The sequence below is a fragment of the Pleurodeles waltl genome, chromosome 5 (genome assembly GCF_031143425.1).
Source record: "Pleurodeles waltl isolate 20211129_DDA chromosome 5, aPleWal1.hap1.20221129, whole genome shotgun sequence".
Classification (NCBI taxonomy): Eukaryota; Metazoa; Chordata; class Amphibia; order Caudata; family Salamandridae; genus Pleurodeles; species Pleurodeles waltl.
In genome coordinates this window covers 123,900,794-123,917,996 of record NC_090444.1, presented here as the reverse complement: position 1 = coordinate 123,917,996, position 17,203 = coordinate 123,900,794, and the positions used below count along the sequence as shown (strand labels likewise).

Sequence of the window (17,203 nt, the reverse complement as noted above, 5' to 3'; positions counted from 1 at the left end):
CTTAAATTGACCTGTTACTGCTTCCCTCCTTCTGAAGGCAGGTGCCTTGTGGCCTCGCTTACATATTCTTCAGGGCAGACACTGCAGCATTATCATAAGTAATTCAGGATCTTGAAACGCAATACTCCCCAAAATTTTTTACTTGTGTTTCTTGGATAATTTACCCCGTCTACCCTCTTCCCCCACTGATTTTTCAAATGTGTTGGATTGATAAATATGGATTTGTTTCAAATATGGTGTTTTATGACCGCAGCATGTACCAAACACCAGGTACTAAGTACACTACTGTGTGACTTTGGCCTTTTGTGTAGATGATGTATTGAAAAAAAGTATTAAAACAAAAGTGCACGATAACCTTTTAAATAGATGACATAACTAATAAAATAAAAAAGTAGACATCTTAGAACCAATTCTAAAGAGGCTTTTGTAAAACTAAAGCTTCTTTGCAGTTTGTTCGTAGAGTGTAGGTCATTGTATTGCAATAGTATTGCTCTGCTGGCCAGGGTCACAGCAAAACTCTAATAAGAGATTGTGCACCCCGATGTGTGTGTTCTATTCCAAAACCTTTGTTAAGAGCTGTTCTCTTCTGTACTATCATCAATATTCACCTAAAATAAAAATATGAAAATGACCTCTTAAAGTGAAACTTTGTGAGGAATGGGTGTAATAAGAACAGACTGACTCCTGTGCCACATATGTGTTGTGTTTCTATATGACTGGCCAACGGGCCAACCCAAAGCTCCTCCACGCAATATCTCATACCTGTAGTGAGATGCTGACACTGACATTACAAAATCCTACTGTTGTGTGTAAACTTAGCTCTTACATTTTTTACCCAACTCTGACGATGCACAATTATCCGTATGTGGGCGTCTGTTTAATCAGGTCAAACTACCTGGAAAATTCAATTTGCACTCGGGGAAGGGGGGTTGGGGGAAAAGGGGGTGGCTTTCCTTCTTTAGAGAGCCTTTCTGCCATTGAAGACGCTCTTCACCAGACTACTTTGTGATGGTTTCTGAAAATTCTAGGTCTCTTTCTGTCATCGTATAAGTGCCCATTTAGTTTAGACATTTTCCAATGCATTGCTTTTTCAGAGGACAAACTAATCCCTGCTCTGATTCACCTGTCTTCCCCCTGCAATAGTTTCACCTTTTGGGAAGGAGCCTCTTTAAGATGTCACCATTTTGAAGTAGAGGTATAAGGGTGACAGCATTCCTTCCTGATGTTCTAGGAGTCAGACACTCATGCACAAACAAGCGCTGGAACTCAAGCCCTTTTCTTGTCTCCGAAGCCTTTTTCCCGGTCCATGATTTGTAGGAGTTTTGCTCTGAATCCTACAAACGATTTGACTGTAATGCATGGCATCAATTAATGTCACCTTTGCTGCTCCTTCTAATGTTGGCTGAAGCTAGACAATTATTCATATCTGCAAGTGTTGGTTACTTTTCACTTTATTGGAGTCTTCAGTGTCCTGCAAGGGCATTCACAATGACTTCATCATTCATACATGTGAATGGGTGCTTAAAAGGTACGTTGCTGCCTTACGCCTTATTTGTCCATAGCTGTTGTTGGACCATAATATATTTGTCACCAGCCTAAATAACAACGTGTTAACAAAATTACAAATATTTATTTTATTATAGGATTATGTCACTTAAGGTCAGGGATGGGTGGCGTTAAAGTGTTATAAAGGGTTTTCATGGTTAAGGAACAGGTAGTGTTACAGGGTAGTAAGGGGTTTTAGGGCTTAGGGATGTGTAATGTTAAAGCTATTAGGGTTTTTTAAGTTTATGAGGTAGCTGTAGGCGGTTGTAATATATTTTTAAAACAAATATTTGTAATATTAAACTATATATATATAAATATATATGTGTGTGTTTATAAATAGGGGTGTGGGTTTTTTACCCCCCATTAAAAATAAATATGATAAATTGTACAATGCAAGTTAGGTGATTTTGGTATTCTGAACACACATACACTCTCAAACACACGCACGCATGCGCACCCTCCCCACACCCACAAACACCCGTTACAAATATTACGTTCCACCTAAGCTATGATGTAAGAATACCTCATTGTAAAGGTAATCAGGTTGTGTTTACTGTGTTTTAGGTTACCGCTTTCTAACACATCTCATTATAAAAACTGGCGTTCATTCTCATGTAAATATATTGCGATTCATTGCGTTGGAGCTACAAGATTAAGACCAGCGAGTCTTTCTGATTCTCTTTAATGAGGCTGTCAAACGCCATTTTCGTGGCATGCCCTTATGTCCATCTGTGGGATTCTCCTCCTCAATACAACTTCTCTTTGGGCTTTTCTCATCTCCTGCATTATTGCTTTATGCTTGTGGCTTTGAGTGACTAATGCCTACTTTGCAGGCAGACTGATTTCCTGGATAGATATTTCTCAAACTACGAGCATCTTTAAGTATTATGGTTAAGTGTCAGTTTTTGTTTTCAGTCATCTAAAATGTGTTGCTCAAAAGGCACATGTTCATTTATTTGTTCATTCTTCTCTATTATCCTTACTAATGAATAACTTTGGCTGCCTGTGTTCTTTCATAGAACCTATTCCTCTGCTGAGGAAGTCCTGCACATTTTATGTAGCAAACCTTCAAAGGACCTACTCCTTTCTGTTTTATTACATAGCAGCTTTTGATACTATTACATTAGGTTTAGGGATTTAGATTACAAGATGAATCCTCTCTTCACTCACCTGTTTCACATTTCTGCACCAGATCGGATCCATGCTTATTCTCTCTGATATGGCTGAAGTTGAATTTAAGTAGTGTACTTTCAGATGAGCTTCCATGTGTCAGTTCAGCTGTCTAACTGAAATATCCCTCATTATGGGCTACATAGAAAGCTCCACTTGTCACTTGCCTCCTGATAAATTCAATAAATGATATGCTAGCTACGGATTGCTAATTTTAGAATTTAGGTTTTTATAAATGATTTTTCTTTTCAGAACTGGTATTAAATTTCTCTGGATAAAAAAATAAATAAATAAGTGGACTGTGCTTCTACCACCGGCAGGCCACAGGTTTGATGACCTGTGAAGGCCGCCTCGAGCTTTTAATGTCGATTGGGCACCATGAAGTTGTCTTGTAAGTGTAACACGCCAGGGAAATGTTTTGATTGTTTGTAGTGCCTCGATGTCTGTGCATGATTTGCTCTTTTCAATGCATAGTTTCCAGTCCCAAAGTTTAGAAAATGGCTAGTGGGTCGCTCTTTCTCCGTGACCGCAGCAAAATTCTGAAATGTACTCACATTAGTTTTGAGGAGAATGGTAAAGTGGGAAACTACTGTAAATTCAGAAAATCACTAAGGACTCGAATTCTACTATAGATATAAACAAGCTCAATCGGTCTCAATACATACCTGCAGGTCACTTGATGCGACAGTTCTGCATCCTAAAAACTATCATAGGAGGAGTTTTTTTTGTTTTGTGTGTTAGGAATAAACATTATGTGATATTTGTGAAAGCATTGACTAGCTCTCATGGGTCGATTCTCAATAATAGCTTTTCTAAACGGAACCATCTGTTAAATAGGAATAATGACAAGTACTTAAGTGCATTGCATTGGGTTGTGTACGCTGTGTACTGCCGCCAACAAACGACCATTATCCCAGTGTTTACGTCCCATTGTGCTCACTGGGAATTAGTTGGTTTATAGGCCACGCTCTGCGATATTGGTGCTGTGAACATAAAATCTATGAGCCATATTTCAAACTACTTTGTAGTAACTTTTGAACACTTGTTGCTTATGAACACAGTTATTTTGTCCTTTTGTGAATGAAGCTATTAATAAAAATGCACTTCAGATAATCTAATCCCAAAATTAGCTGATAGAAATGTTCTGACTCATTTGCTTAAAGGGATGCAAAATCATAAAACTGCTTTAATATTGTGGGCATGACTTTAATGTTCAAGAACTCATCAGTCAGTAAGTGCTGTGACCAATCTTTTAAGTTTAAGTATGTAATAAACAGAATTGAGTAAGGAGGAATTCAGCCTGGCATCCTGCTCTTTGAGGTTTGGAGCCACAGCAAATAGTCCAAATTGACTAGCCACAAAGAGAAGTTAAGTTATTTTAGTATTTTGAATTCACTTAGATTTAATTTAAAAAAAGGCTGTCTTAGGAAACAAACAACATAGAAACCGAATTCTGCTCTGGTAAAAAAAAAAAAAAAGAAACATGTTTACGTTGGCAGGTTTCCTTACCTCATTGGGTCTTGTGAATGCTCTTTATTAACTTTGTGTGTTGACCCTCCATTCTTCAGGTTTTTCACGTCATTTGTGATATTTTCTTTGCAAGAGGTTGAGGTTTTTCCACTTGAGCAGAATATGCATCTGCTCCAGATTTCCCAAACCTTGTTCATTTTAACAAAAGTTAGTTGGTTGGTATGTACTCTTTAGGTAGAGGCTTTCTTACCCATTCTACCCTCGTAGACAATAACACTTTTGTTCGCCGGCTTCTAAGCAGCCAGCGGTGGGTTTGCTCTTATTAGATTCTTGTATGCTTTCTTCATTTTGTTACCTGCCAGAGGTAACAGAAATGAATAGACTGTTGAAGCAAATGAAGAAACCTGTTCAGTTTATACCCAGCTACCACACCAATCACCCATTGATAATAAATACTAAGGGGTAGATTACAATGTGGTGATGCCCCACAAGAAGTGCACCTCACTTCAAGGCTTTCTATTTTTTTTATTTTTTTTTATATTGTGGCATATTGGAGGGTGATGATATGTTTTCCATTATTTATTTGAGCAATTGTGTCAAATTGCATATTGCAAACCTCCTGTACTACTTTTTGCATCCCATACATCACTCCGAAGCTCACCAGTGAGGCAGCAGACATTTTACCTCCTGACAAACTGATGTTATCAGTAATCACATTGAGTTTGGTACCCATCCTCACTTTATTCTACATGATACACCTCAACATATTTATTCAAGTGTTTCACACCATACCTCTTTATTGTATTAGCAAACAAGACAACCTGCTTATTGGTAATGAAAAGGGCTGATTCTAAACAAATTCCCGGTAAATACCGTTTTTTTTAATTGGGGTTCTTCTACATTAGCTCACTTAAGAAACAAATTATTGCCTGCTTTCTGTTTGTATTTGTTGTATCTTGTATTATGGTTCTATCAGTTAATAAGCATAACATTCAGGCTTACATTGACCAGTTCAACAAATACCCTTGAGTTGAAGAAGTGTGGCATGAACAGCAATCAAACCATGGAGTGAATATTGACAAACAAACCTCCATGTAAGGCCTGTCTTTTTATATACTTATATAATTGAATACATGTTAGTGAATTACATGTGACATATCTTTTGCTATTGTAATCGTTACTAACTGAATGTGAGCTCTGTCTTTGAAAACTTCATCCAACTTTGCTGCTGTCATTTTAATGGCTATAGCTTCCTTTCTCAGATGTGTATTGTTCCTCAGTAATCTGACAATGAGGTGAAGAGAACTTTACAAAATGCAATGCAAGGTCTCAGTATGTTAGAATACTAGCCAAAGTAGTAGCATTCTATGGTTTAATCTTGATGTATAATGCCCCTGTATCCTTAGGCTGTTATTTCTAGATCTAAATAAAATAGACCCAATAAAGCATGTGTTGGCATTGTCAGCATGGCTTTTGAATAGACATGTTGTATTCTTTACTGCAAATAATTAAGATTTTTTTACCCATCATAAACAAACCGTAAAGTTCAACAGAACAATATATTGTTTGTGTGTGTCTGTAAGAAGGCTTAGTGATTTATGCACTTTATTTTGGACCTCAGGAACTTGGATCCAGGCAGAGACAGCTCCTCACCATTTCATTCTTCTAATGTTTAACACCATTAAGGTGGATAATAGTAACAGCAGATAGCTGTTCTGCTTAAAATGGCAATGTCTTTGGTATTAAATGCTGTTGGACTTAGCTCCCTGTGCTGGGTCATTCACACACTTTTTGCCTTCACCACTCCTGAATTTTGAACCTGTTTTTGTTGGCTCTTAAGACTCAGTGCACTTTAACATTGGTAGCCAGACCTTAAGTTCTTGTACTGTGCACCTAAAACATGGTACAATTGGCTTACACCCGATTGTTGCATTTAAGTTACTTACTATTCCCTAGTACAGTGAAACTACCTGTATCCGAGGTCTGTAAATTAAATGCCATTGGTGGGCCTGCAGCACTTATTGTGTCACTCATTTAAGTAGCCATTTAAAGCGTGTCTCAGGCTGCCATTGCAGCCTGCGTGCAGTTTTAAACTGCCAATCCGACTTGGCAAAATAAGCCTTTTTCCAGGCTAAGCCATCTATTTTAATACATATAAGCCACCCCTAAAGTGCATTTAATACATATAAACCGGCCCCTGGGGCAGGATGCATTGTATTTAAGAAGTAAGATGTGTTTTTATGTTTTACATGTCCTGGTAGTGAAAAACTCCTAACTTTGTTTTTTGCTATTGTAAGGCCTATCTCTCCCCTTGGCTAACATTGGGTTACCGTATTACATTGAATAAGTGCTAATATTTGATTGGGGGCAGGTAGAAACGTCATGTTTCAACTCAAATGAACTTTAATTAAAATCCTCTTTATTGGTAAAGTCGGATTTTAGATTAAAATATTGGAAATGTCACTTTTACAGAGTTGGCATTTTCCTGCTCTATACAAGGCCTCCTAGGATTTTCCAGCTACCTGGGCCTGTTAATTGCAATTGCTTCAAGAATACTAATTTGTCCCAGACGATGAATAGTAGGTCCTGGGTGTAGCTGGGAGAGGGCCATTCCACCAGAAGTGGTGAGGCAGAGCTGTTTCCTGCCCCACTTAGATTTCAAAGGAGCTGCCTCAGTACAGTCACAAAGAACTTGACACTAGGTGTTTGTCATCCTAGACATCTTGGGACCTGAGCAGGGTGGAAGGAAATCTCAGAACCATCTGTTGGAGCTGGGGAGCTGAGGGGTGAGGGGGGGCGGGGACGCTCCTGAAGTTTATTCCACTTCAAAGCTGGTACCAGGTATAAATAGTGGACCCTCAGGCCAACTCTTTAGTACTCTCCTGGACCTGTGGAAGATTTCAGAAGGGCTGCCTTATTTTTCAGTGGACTGCTCTGCTGCTTGAGGCCTGCCTTGTTCTTCAGAGGACTGTCCTGCATCTTGAGACCTGCTTTGCTGCTTGAAGGAGAGAGGACTATTTTCTTGAACCAAGACTACCAGAGTGACTCTAAGGGTCAGTTGGCTGACCTGTTCTGAGCTACAGAGAAACAACAAGATCCAAAGACCTCCCTGCAACTGCCAAGCTGACCTCCAGCACATGGCCCTGCCTCGACCTGCAACTGGACCTGCTTGAGCACTGCTGGCCTCTACTGGAGTGAGTTCCTGAGCCCCATGAGGTGCCTCCTGATGTCATGGACCCTTGGTTTGCATCAGTTAAGCTCCTCCTGTGAAATCCTGTAGTTTTGAACTCTGCGCACCAAACTTTGAGAAGGTAGCTTTTTCAGTGGGACTCACCTAGTCCTTGTATCCGGCCTGCAGTTCATTGTTGTTGGCCTGAACAAGTGACTTTGTGTTGGTCTAGAATGACCAGATACCACAGCTAGTGCTTCTTGGCGCTATTTTTACTTCAACCTTTAAAACTGCATATCTCTGGTTCTACTGATAGGAGTTTTGTCATTGTGGTCTTATTTTATTTATTAATGTTTCCTCTAGTTGTCTAAATTGTACTGGTACTGTTTGTGTGCTGCATAAATACTGCAACACAGTGCCTATAAGTTAAACCGGACTGCTTTGTGCCAAGCTTCCAGAGAGTTAAGCACGGGTTAATTTGGTGACTTTTATGGTTCACCCTGACACATGTTGTGGGTTGTTGGTTGAGAAGGATTTACACCCCCTTCAATCAAAACCCAATTTCTTACAAATGCTAAATAAAAAGTTATTGTTAAATGTGTAAGAGACAATGCAGGGTGCAAATTGAGTGCCATTGAGACCATTCACAAATGTTTTGGCCATGATTGAATTACAAGAGTTACATAGTAAAGTGAATGTGTTTTAGTATACCTTGTAATTAAATATATTTCCTAATCACTGCTTTCATTTCACATGTTTTAGGACTCCGGTACCTGGAATGGAAACCCATATACCAGTTACTTTCTTAGATCTAAACGGTAGGTTATTTCTAAGCATTAGGCATCCTTATAGAGTAGGTATTTATAATCTTGAAAGCTATATTACTGAATATTTTGAGATGGATGGATAGTGGAAGACTAAATAAAAATAGACATTTGTGTTTTGGTTATTGATACATTTTCATATTCTATGTTCTTTTTTTGTAAAAGAAAAAAATTAGAATTGTGTTCACTGGTTAGCCCTACTTTACTTTCGAATATCACCATGCACTTCATCAGTTTTCATAGCTATCCAGCCAACACTGAGGTTAGTCTTTACATCTTGAGCCATGGCTGCTGCTGGAGTAATGTTTTCATAGTTTTATTTACTGCAAGTAGTCAGTTTGGTGATAACTGATGGCAAGTGAGTGGAAAGGGGTCACGTCTGTAGTTAATGCAAATGGACCCCCTCAGATTGGTGTTCATCCCTTTTCAGTTGTTTAGGAATGGAATCTCTGTATTCAGATCCCCTGACAACAATTGATTTAAAGGTATTGTCTTGGTTAAAAAAAAAAGCTAAACCAACCTATACAATGATGAATTTCTGATTTTTATTGACCTGTCTGGTTCTTCAAACTGTTGCCTATGAAAATGTCCTTCTCAATGGGATACTATTGATTCATAAAATTGCATTTTATCTACATTGCTTATTTCATATTGCAACATACCTTAGTTTTGATCATCTTTGTGTCTGCTAATCATTTTTCACTTTTGGTTCTAAAACTATTTAGAACTAACGGGGTAGTGGATCTCTTTTTAGTCAGGGACTCCGCCATTTACCAAAGTATCATGTTAAGTGGGGTGTTTCTACAGTTCCTTTTTAGTTGTTTCCTTTCTATATTTTACATCGTGAAGTTCAGTACAGTGAAAAGAGTTTAGTTTTGCAGAAGAGCCCATTTTGAAATATTATATTTGCCTTCACTTTGTATGAAAATTAAAAGTAATTGAATATAAGGGGTTTGTCATTTATAGCCCTTATCAACTAGCTAGGGTGTTGGAGCCCTTTTAGAAACATAAAGTGAAATGTGCGTGAATGCGGCTGGTGGGCGTAGATAGGCAGGGTATCCCAGGAGTTGGCATGTGGTTCATTACTTGATGTATTTGATGATAGTTTGCTGGGGTATGGTGTTGTTGATAGTCTTTCTGTTGGTTATTTCATTTTGCTTCTATGTATTTCACCAAGCATTTCATGAAATGTCACTTTCAAAGTCATGTGGGTTCTAACCTTGCACCCGAAAATGCTGTGAAATGTCCTCCACAGACTCATGTGAGGAGATGGCAGTGGTGTTAGTGCATATAAGTTACAAGGTAATGCAAACAGTGCTCCCAAACCCGTCCCGGAAATCCATGCAAAACTCTTCATGGCCTCACACAGATACTCTGGCTCTGAGTCCAAGTGCAGATTGTCCTCAAGAAATCTCTCAAGAGTGAGGAAGAAATCATTCAAAAGCAGCACCCTGCCTTTTCATCATGCATTTGATGGGAAGGACAGAAAGAGCACCAAACAGCGGCCACCCCTCTCCTTCCTCAGATCCACTTTTTACAGTGGAGAAAATGCAGCCAAAGTAGAACTGTGCTCGTGATGTTGGGTAGCGCTACACAGATTCTGTTGGATCTCATCAAAACAGTTCTCCAGCAACATTCAAAACATGCTAATAGATGTGTCTCAGCAGCTAAAGACTCTTTCCAGAAAAGCTGCCCATTCATTGAAGTTGTTAAAACAGATCAGGGATGCAACCAGACGTCAGGGGCCTTGCCTCTCCAGTGAGGAAATTACATCAACAATAAAGCAAAGGCACAATGCATCTTAAAAAACAGTGGTTCACTTTGGACTCATTCAGTAACTTGTTCATTATATATGTAGCAAACAAATGAATACATGCAGTTTATATAGATTGTCAATATTTTAATCAGCTTTGTAATTATTGTGACACCCTTATGAGATAGCGAAACATCAGCTAGCCTTGATGAGTTTGGTATCATATTTAATCATTAATAGAAGACATGATCATCGAAAACTAGACAGAAGTGATAAAGCAGTAGGTACCCCCAGCAGTGCTTGATTTGTAAAAGAATAATAATACATTTTACAAAAGAAAGTGCCAGTGCCCTTCTTAGGAAGCTATTACAGCTTGCCTCACTCATTGCCCCTGCCAACTCTGCCAATGTCAGAACCAACACAACAGCTAACCATCGCACTAATACAAATGTGACAATTCAGACTAGTCCGGGCCAACCAAAGCTGTAAGAATGGCCTGGGTGGTAAGTATTATTCATTTTAGTATATATTGAAATATTAAACTTGCTTTTGTTGTGCCCGTCTAAACATCAGACACAGTGCCACCATGTCATGGACTGTTATAAGTGTTGAGAATTAAGTTCCGGTGCTGAGCACCTGAAACCACCGGCTCAGATTAAGCACTGGCCTCCAGGGATCATTCATAATAACAACAAGATTACAAGTGTGCATGTGCAGAGATCAACAGACAAACCAGGAAGTGAGGTCAGCTGTATTAGGGATTCATAGTTCTCAGCATATTCCGTGAATGGGTTATTATAGCTCCCACAAAGTCCTTTGCCCATATTCCAGTGCTGTAGTTCACAACTTCTAAAAGAAACAAGCATTGACAAAGCAAATTGATCTGGCGTATTAAAAAAATCATTAGAAAAGTGAGTTGGTCTGGCTTGCAATTTAAATTGCAAGCCTGATGTATAGGATTTGGAAACGTTTGTTAATATGTGGTGCTCAGTCTTAACTAATTACTACGTTCTTAGTCTTCACAGATATGAGATTGAAATAAGCAGAAGCGCACATAGCGCAACCATCAGCTAAAGGTGGTATTCACGTGCTCTCAGAGCTTTGAAAAGCTTCAATCAGCACTTTACTATTACAGGCTGCCGGTCTTCAGACCACTCCTAGAGGCCCCTTGCCTCAGACACAAACCCTTTCTGTTGCAGGCACCAGTCCCGTAGACTATTCCCTCACTGCCCTCTCAATCTCAGGATGTCAGAAAATTGGGAAAGGAGCAGATGTTGTTGAAAATGGCTCTTTTTGCTGAAAGTGGAAAGAAAAAATAGCAGAAAAGTATTACTGTTCTTTTGTTTTTAGCATGTCAAATTATAGCGAGAGTGTGACTGCAACATGTACACTTTCATTCTAGGTTTTAAATATCAAAGTACTATGTTATAGTTGATAGTCATCGTTGCTCCAAGTGCACCTCACATATATGCTTGAGTAGTCACCCTAATATTGATAGGTATTATCAATCACTTGAATGTACGAAAAACAACCTCTGTTCACTATCCAGAACATCTCATTGGCCGTGAGGAGAGATTGAGACGGCTATAATGGGGGTGAGTGTTGTTTGGACAGAGATTGTCGATGTAACACAACGGGGTGGACGGAGGCAAAGAATGTGAAACATCGCAGTGAATAGAATGAAAAGTGAAAGTGCTGATAGAACAAGGGAATATCTGGCCGATGGTGCAAAAAAAGGAAAATAAAAGCCGCAACAGGGTCAGGAGGGGCTGACTTTAAAGTGTGGAGTGACAAAAGTGAGATGTTGGAACAAGAGACTAGGTGCAGGACTAGTTCCCTTACCCCTTCACCAAAACCTGATGGGAACAGTAATGGGACAGAGTAACCTTCCATGATGTACAGTTCCTCCAAGTAATGACAAACCATGAAAAATACATTAAAGTCCCACAGCTGAACTGGGTTAACCCGAAGCTCACTTTCCATCTGTATCTATTTGTATTGGTACTTTTTAAAGTGTACAAGACCTGGTGTCTTACAGACACCTAAAGCTGTCTGCAACGAACCCTAATACACCATTGGTATTACAATATGGAGTCTTCTAAACCCACATTTTTGCTTTAAATTTGTCATTGTAGCACATTTGTTTTCAGAATTTATATTGATTTATGAGGCTTATCTGTCATGTTTGACTTGCTTGAATCCATCCTACAAATCAGGAAACAAATGTATTTCAGATAAAGCACTCATCGAATTAATGATTTCAACCCTCTGATATTCTGGACATTTCTGTTTGCTCTTCTGAATATATACTGCTTAACTGTGTGTTAGGCTAGAGCAAGAGTTTGATACAAATAATGAGAGGCTTATGGATCACACCATTGATGCCATAGACGCCAGAGGGTTAGTATGGGTGATAAGGTTACTAACACTTGTCCGGAGTATCATTACGAAAGCTGCCTGGAAGTGATATGAAGAATGAGAAATCTTCAAGGAGTTTGACAAGTTTTAAAGATTTTATCACATAGTTGATGTTCTGCAAGGTGCAACCCAGTTTGAGAAGCTCTGGGTTTCTGCTTCACCTTCACTGTCTTCTGTAGAGGCCTTCCAAAGAAGGATCTGATCTGCATAAAGTAATGACAAGTACAGCAGAAGTGTCAGTCTTGTGACCTTCTACATTACACTGTCGGGAAGAGTCTTTTTGTTCAGGTGCTGACAGAAGCATGGTTCATTTCTTTTAATTTAACTACTTTCTTCTTTGTGCTAGCGGATGATTTTAGCTCCCAGGATGCCCTTGATGAGCCAGAAGCTGGCGGATGGGACGCTACTCTCACCGCTGAAGATGAGGAGGAGTTTTATGAACTGCAGATAGCTAAACATCATGAGAGTGAGGTTAGTATCTCTTACTACGATAACACATAACGTATTGCATTGCATTGGCTAAGGTTGTGGACCATTGGTAAGGCAAAATACTGTGGCTAGAAAACCTTGGCTTGCTTAATCGGTCCTATTGTGATGTGAGTTCTTTAGGTAATAGCCCATTTAAAGTGGTAAATAGTTTCCTGAGTTCTTGAGTGTCATATTGGAATCAATATACATCCCTTATTCCAGTGGTTCCCAACCTTTTGACCTCTGTGGACCCCCACTTTATCATTAGTGGACCCTGGGGACCCCCACGGAATAATTGTACGAATCTGAGGACCCGCCCCTCCCCCACTAAGTCCTTACTGAAAGCTGGGAACCTAATATGTTAATATTGTTTACATTTCTAAGTAGTCGCTGACCCCCTGAGAAGGCTTCCCGGACCCCCAGGGATCCCTGGACCACGGGTTGGGAACCACTGCCTTATTCCAAGTAATTGTGATTAATCATTGAGCACCAACAGGACTCGATTCTGATTGTTGTAAACAGCGGTTGTTCCTAGTGTCATTTTATCAAAGTCGTAGAGATAGTAAAAATTATCATACATGCTATTTAACCCAAATGATGTTTTCAGAAGTGATATAAGTTAATATTTGTCTGCAAAGATGAACCATTGTATTGCATTTAACCATTAAAGTTTCTTGGAAACCTGTGGTAAGCATGTTCAACGGTGACTGATAATGGGCACAGTGTTGTACTGTTACTATTAAATGTGAGGGCAACTGAAGGAAGAAGAAGCATATGGGTAATAATCCCTACCCTGCATTTACCATAAACTGGTGCACCGAAGGTTTGAGAAGCTTACCAAAAATGTAACATGGCTAACCGGGCAAAGGGGGGGAGTTAGTGATAGCAAACAAACTCCTGAATTTATGTTTCACAGTCAAAGAAATTATCAGTGAGTACCTACCTCTTGTGGAGAAAGTAAAGTTCAAGCTGAGTGCTTAGAGTAATAGAGACACATATCTGAGGGTGTAAAGGTTTGAAGTATGTCCGTACCAGCAAATCTTTTAACAAAATGTTTTTTCTTTACAGGTGAAAGCAGAAGCCTCTTGGGACTGTACGGTTCACAACTGTGTTCAGCTCAGCAAAGGAACTGCAGCAGATGAAAGAGTGTTTTTGATTGTGCGTGTGACCGTGCAGCTCAGCCATCCAGCTGAAATGCAGTTAGTACTCCGCAAGCGCATTTGTGTCAGTGTCTATGGCAGACAGGTATGTACAGCCTTAACCCCCAAGAGATCAAACGTGTTTCAGTCAGACTTCTTTATTTGCAGATTTCTCACTCCCCTATGCTCCTTTAAATGAAATAAATACTTTGTTGTGTTTGTTTTCTTGTTGTTCATTTGGAAGTTTATATATATATGTTCGGTGGCATGTGTAGCTGCAGATACACATGCTGTGCACAGTCCGCCGTCTGGTGTTGGGCTCGGAGTGTTACAAGTTGTTTTTCTTCGAAGAAGTCTTTTTGAGTCACGAGACCGAGGGACTCCTCCCCTTTCGGTTCCATTGCGCATGGGCGTCGACTCCATCTTAGATTGTTTTTTTTCCACCATCGGGTTCGGACGTGTTCCTTTTCGCTCCGTGTTTCGGGTCGGAAAGTTAGTTAGAATCTCGGAAAAAATCGTCAGTATTGTTTCGTTCGGTATCGGGTTAGTTAGAACAAATCGACACCGAATCTTGAAGAGCTCCGGTGGCCCTTCGGGGTAATTTCGATCCCCCGTCGGGGCCTGGTCGGCCCGACCGCGTGCGACTTCAAGACTGATGGAACGGACCCCGTTCCGCTTCTGTCCTAAATGCCATAATAAATATCCGTATACGGATCAGCATCTGGTCTGTAACTTGTGCCTGTCCCCCGAGCACAAGGAGGATACGTGTGAAGCCTGTCGAGCGTTTCGGTCGAGGAAGACGCTCAGAGACCGAAGAGCCAGGAGATTGCAAATGGCGTCCACGCCGACAGGACAACAATGGTTCGAGGACGAAGAGGAAGCGTTCTCCATCCACGAGTCGGATTCCGAAGAACTCGACGCCGAAGAAACGTCAACCGTGAGTAAGACGTCGAAACAAAAAGCTCACGAAAAGACTGACAAAGCCCAGGGGACGCCACCGCCAACAGGCCATGGCTTAACCCGAAAAGTAGGTGACCGTCCATCGGCACCGAAAAAGGGCGAGCTGGTGTCGAAGTCATCCGACTCCGGTCGAGATACAGGCACGCAGCAATCTCGGGCCCGAGAGAGTGGCGCAGAAAACATTCGGCACCGAGACAGCGGCACCGAGGTTGGTCGGCACCGAGAAGGCACGACGCAGAAAAGAAAAAAGATTTTGTCGGAGCCGAAAAAATCTGTAGAAAAGGTTTCGGTGCCGAAACATCCGGCATCCGAACCGAGATTTAGTTCCTACTCAGAGGAACAAGGACTGTCCTCTCAAATGAAAAAACACAGATTTGAAGAGGAATTACAAACAATAGAGCCAGATCACACGCAAAAACGGCTCTTTATTCAAAAAGATACAGGGAGGATCAGCACTCTTCCCCCAATCCAGATGAAAAGGAAACTTGCCTTCCAACAAGGAGACAAGCAACCACAAGCAAAGGTGGTAAAGAAAGTAACTCCACCACCTTCTCCACCACCATCAACTCATGCATCACCGGCGCACACTCACCAGCTCATACCACAATGAGCCAGGATGATCCAGATGCATGGGACCTCTACGACGCTCCAGTATCGGACAATAGCCCAGAGTCGTACCCAACTAAACCGTCTCCACCTGAGGACAGTACATCATATGCACAGGTGGTCGCTAGGGCAGCCGAATTCCACAATGTATCACTACATTCAGAACCTATTGAGGATGACTTCCTCTTTAACACTCTGTCCTCCACCCATAGCCATTATCAAAGCCTTCCCATGCTCCCAGGAATGCTAAGGCACTCGAAACAAATATTTCAGGAGCCAGTTAAAGGCAGAGCCATAACTCCAAGGGTGGAGAAAAAATATAAGGCACCTCCCACAGACCCTATATTTATTACAACACAACTGACACCGGACTCAGTAGTTGTGGGGGCAGCTCGTAAGAGAGCCAACTCGCATACATCAGGCGACGCACCACCTCCGGACAAGGAGAGCCGCAAATTTGATGCAGCGGGAAAAAGGGTTGCAGCACAAGCAGCAAATCAGTGGCGTATCGCCAACTCGCAAGCACTCTTGGCGAGATACGACAGGGCTCATTGGGATGAAATGCAACATTTCATCGAACACCTACCCAAAGAGTTCCAAAAAAGAGAGCAACAGGTGGTGGAAGAGGGACAAAGTATCTCGAACAATCAGATACGGTCTTCCATGGATGCAGCGGATACAGCTGCAAGGACAATAAACACTGCAGTCACAATAAGGAGGCACGCATGGCTGCGCACATCTGGGTTCAAACCAGAAATACAACAGGCTGTGCTCAATATGCCGTTTAATGAACATCAATTGTTTGGGCCGGAGGTGGACACTGCCATTGAAAAACTAAAAAAGGACACCGATACAGCCAAAGCCATGGGCGCACTGTACTCCCCGCAGAGCATAGGCACATTTCGGAAGACACCTTTTAGGGGAGGGTTTCGAGGTCAACCCACAGAAACCAACACCTCACAAGCAAGACCACCTACCTACCAGGGACAATATCAAAGGGGAGGTTTTCGGGGACAATACAGAGGAGGCCAATTCCCAAGAAATCGGGGAAAATTTCAAGGTCCCAAAACCCCTCAAAATAAACAGTGACTCACAAGTCACACAACCCCTTCACACAACACCAGTGGGGGGAAGACTAAGCCAGTTCTACAAATCTTGGGAGGAAATAACAACAGACACTTGGGTCTTAGCAATTATCCAACATGGTTATTGCATAGAATTTCTCCAATTCCCTCCAAACGTCCCACCGAAAACACACAATATGTCAAAACAGCATATAGATCTTCTAGGACTAGAAGTTCAAGCATTACTGCAAAAGGACGCAATAGAATTAGTACCAAGTCTACAGAAAAACACAGGAGTTTACTCACTGTACTTTCTAATACCAAAAAAGGACAAAACTCTGAGACCAATACTAGATCTCAGAACACTAAATACCTACATCAAATCAGACCACTTTCACATGGTCACATTACAAGACGTAATCCCACTGCTCAAACAGCAAGACTACATGACAACATTAGACCTAAAAGATGCGTATTTCCATATACCGATACATCCTTCCCACAGGAAATACCTAAGGTTCGTATTCAAAGGAATACATTACCAATTCAAAGTGTTGCCATTCGGAATAACAACCGCGCCAAGAGTCTTTACAAAATGCCTAGCAGTAGTAGCT

The 17,203-nt window shown here is 40.9% G+C and overlaps 1 protein-coding gene across 2 annotated transcripts in view; it reads left to right on the top strand.

Annotated features, from left to right (window-relative positions):
* Positions 1–17,203, top strand: part of KIF13B (kinesin family member 13B) — a 537,272-nt gene that overhangs the window by 394,640 nt on the left and 125,429 nt on the right. For both annotated transcript variants that reach the window (XM_069233796.1, XM_069233797.1), the window contains exons 29-31: positions 8,120–8,175; positions 12,699–12,823; positions 13,889–14,065. In XM_069233796.1, the coding sequence (XP_069089897.1) occupies positions 8,120–8,175; positions 12,699–12,823; positions 13,889–14,065 (358 nt within the window). The remainder of the gene's footprint in view (positions 1–8,119; positions 8,176–12,698; positions 12,824–13,888; positions 14,066–17,203) is intronic.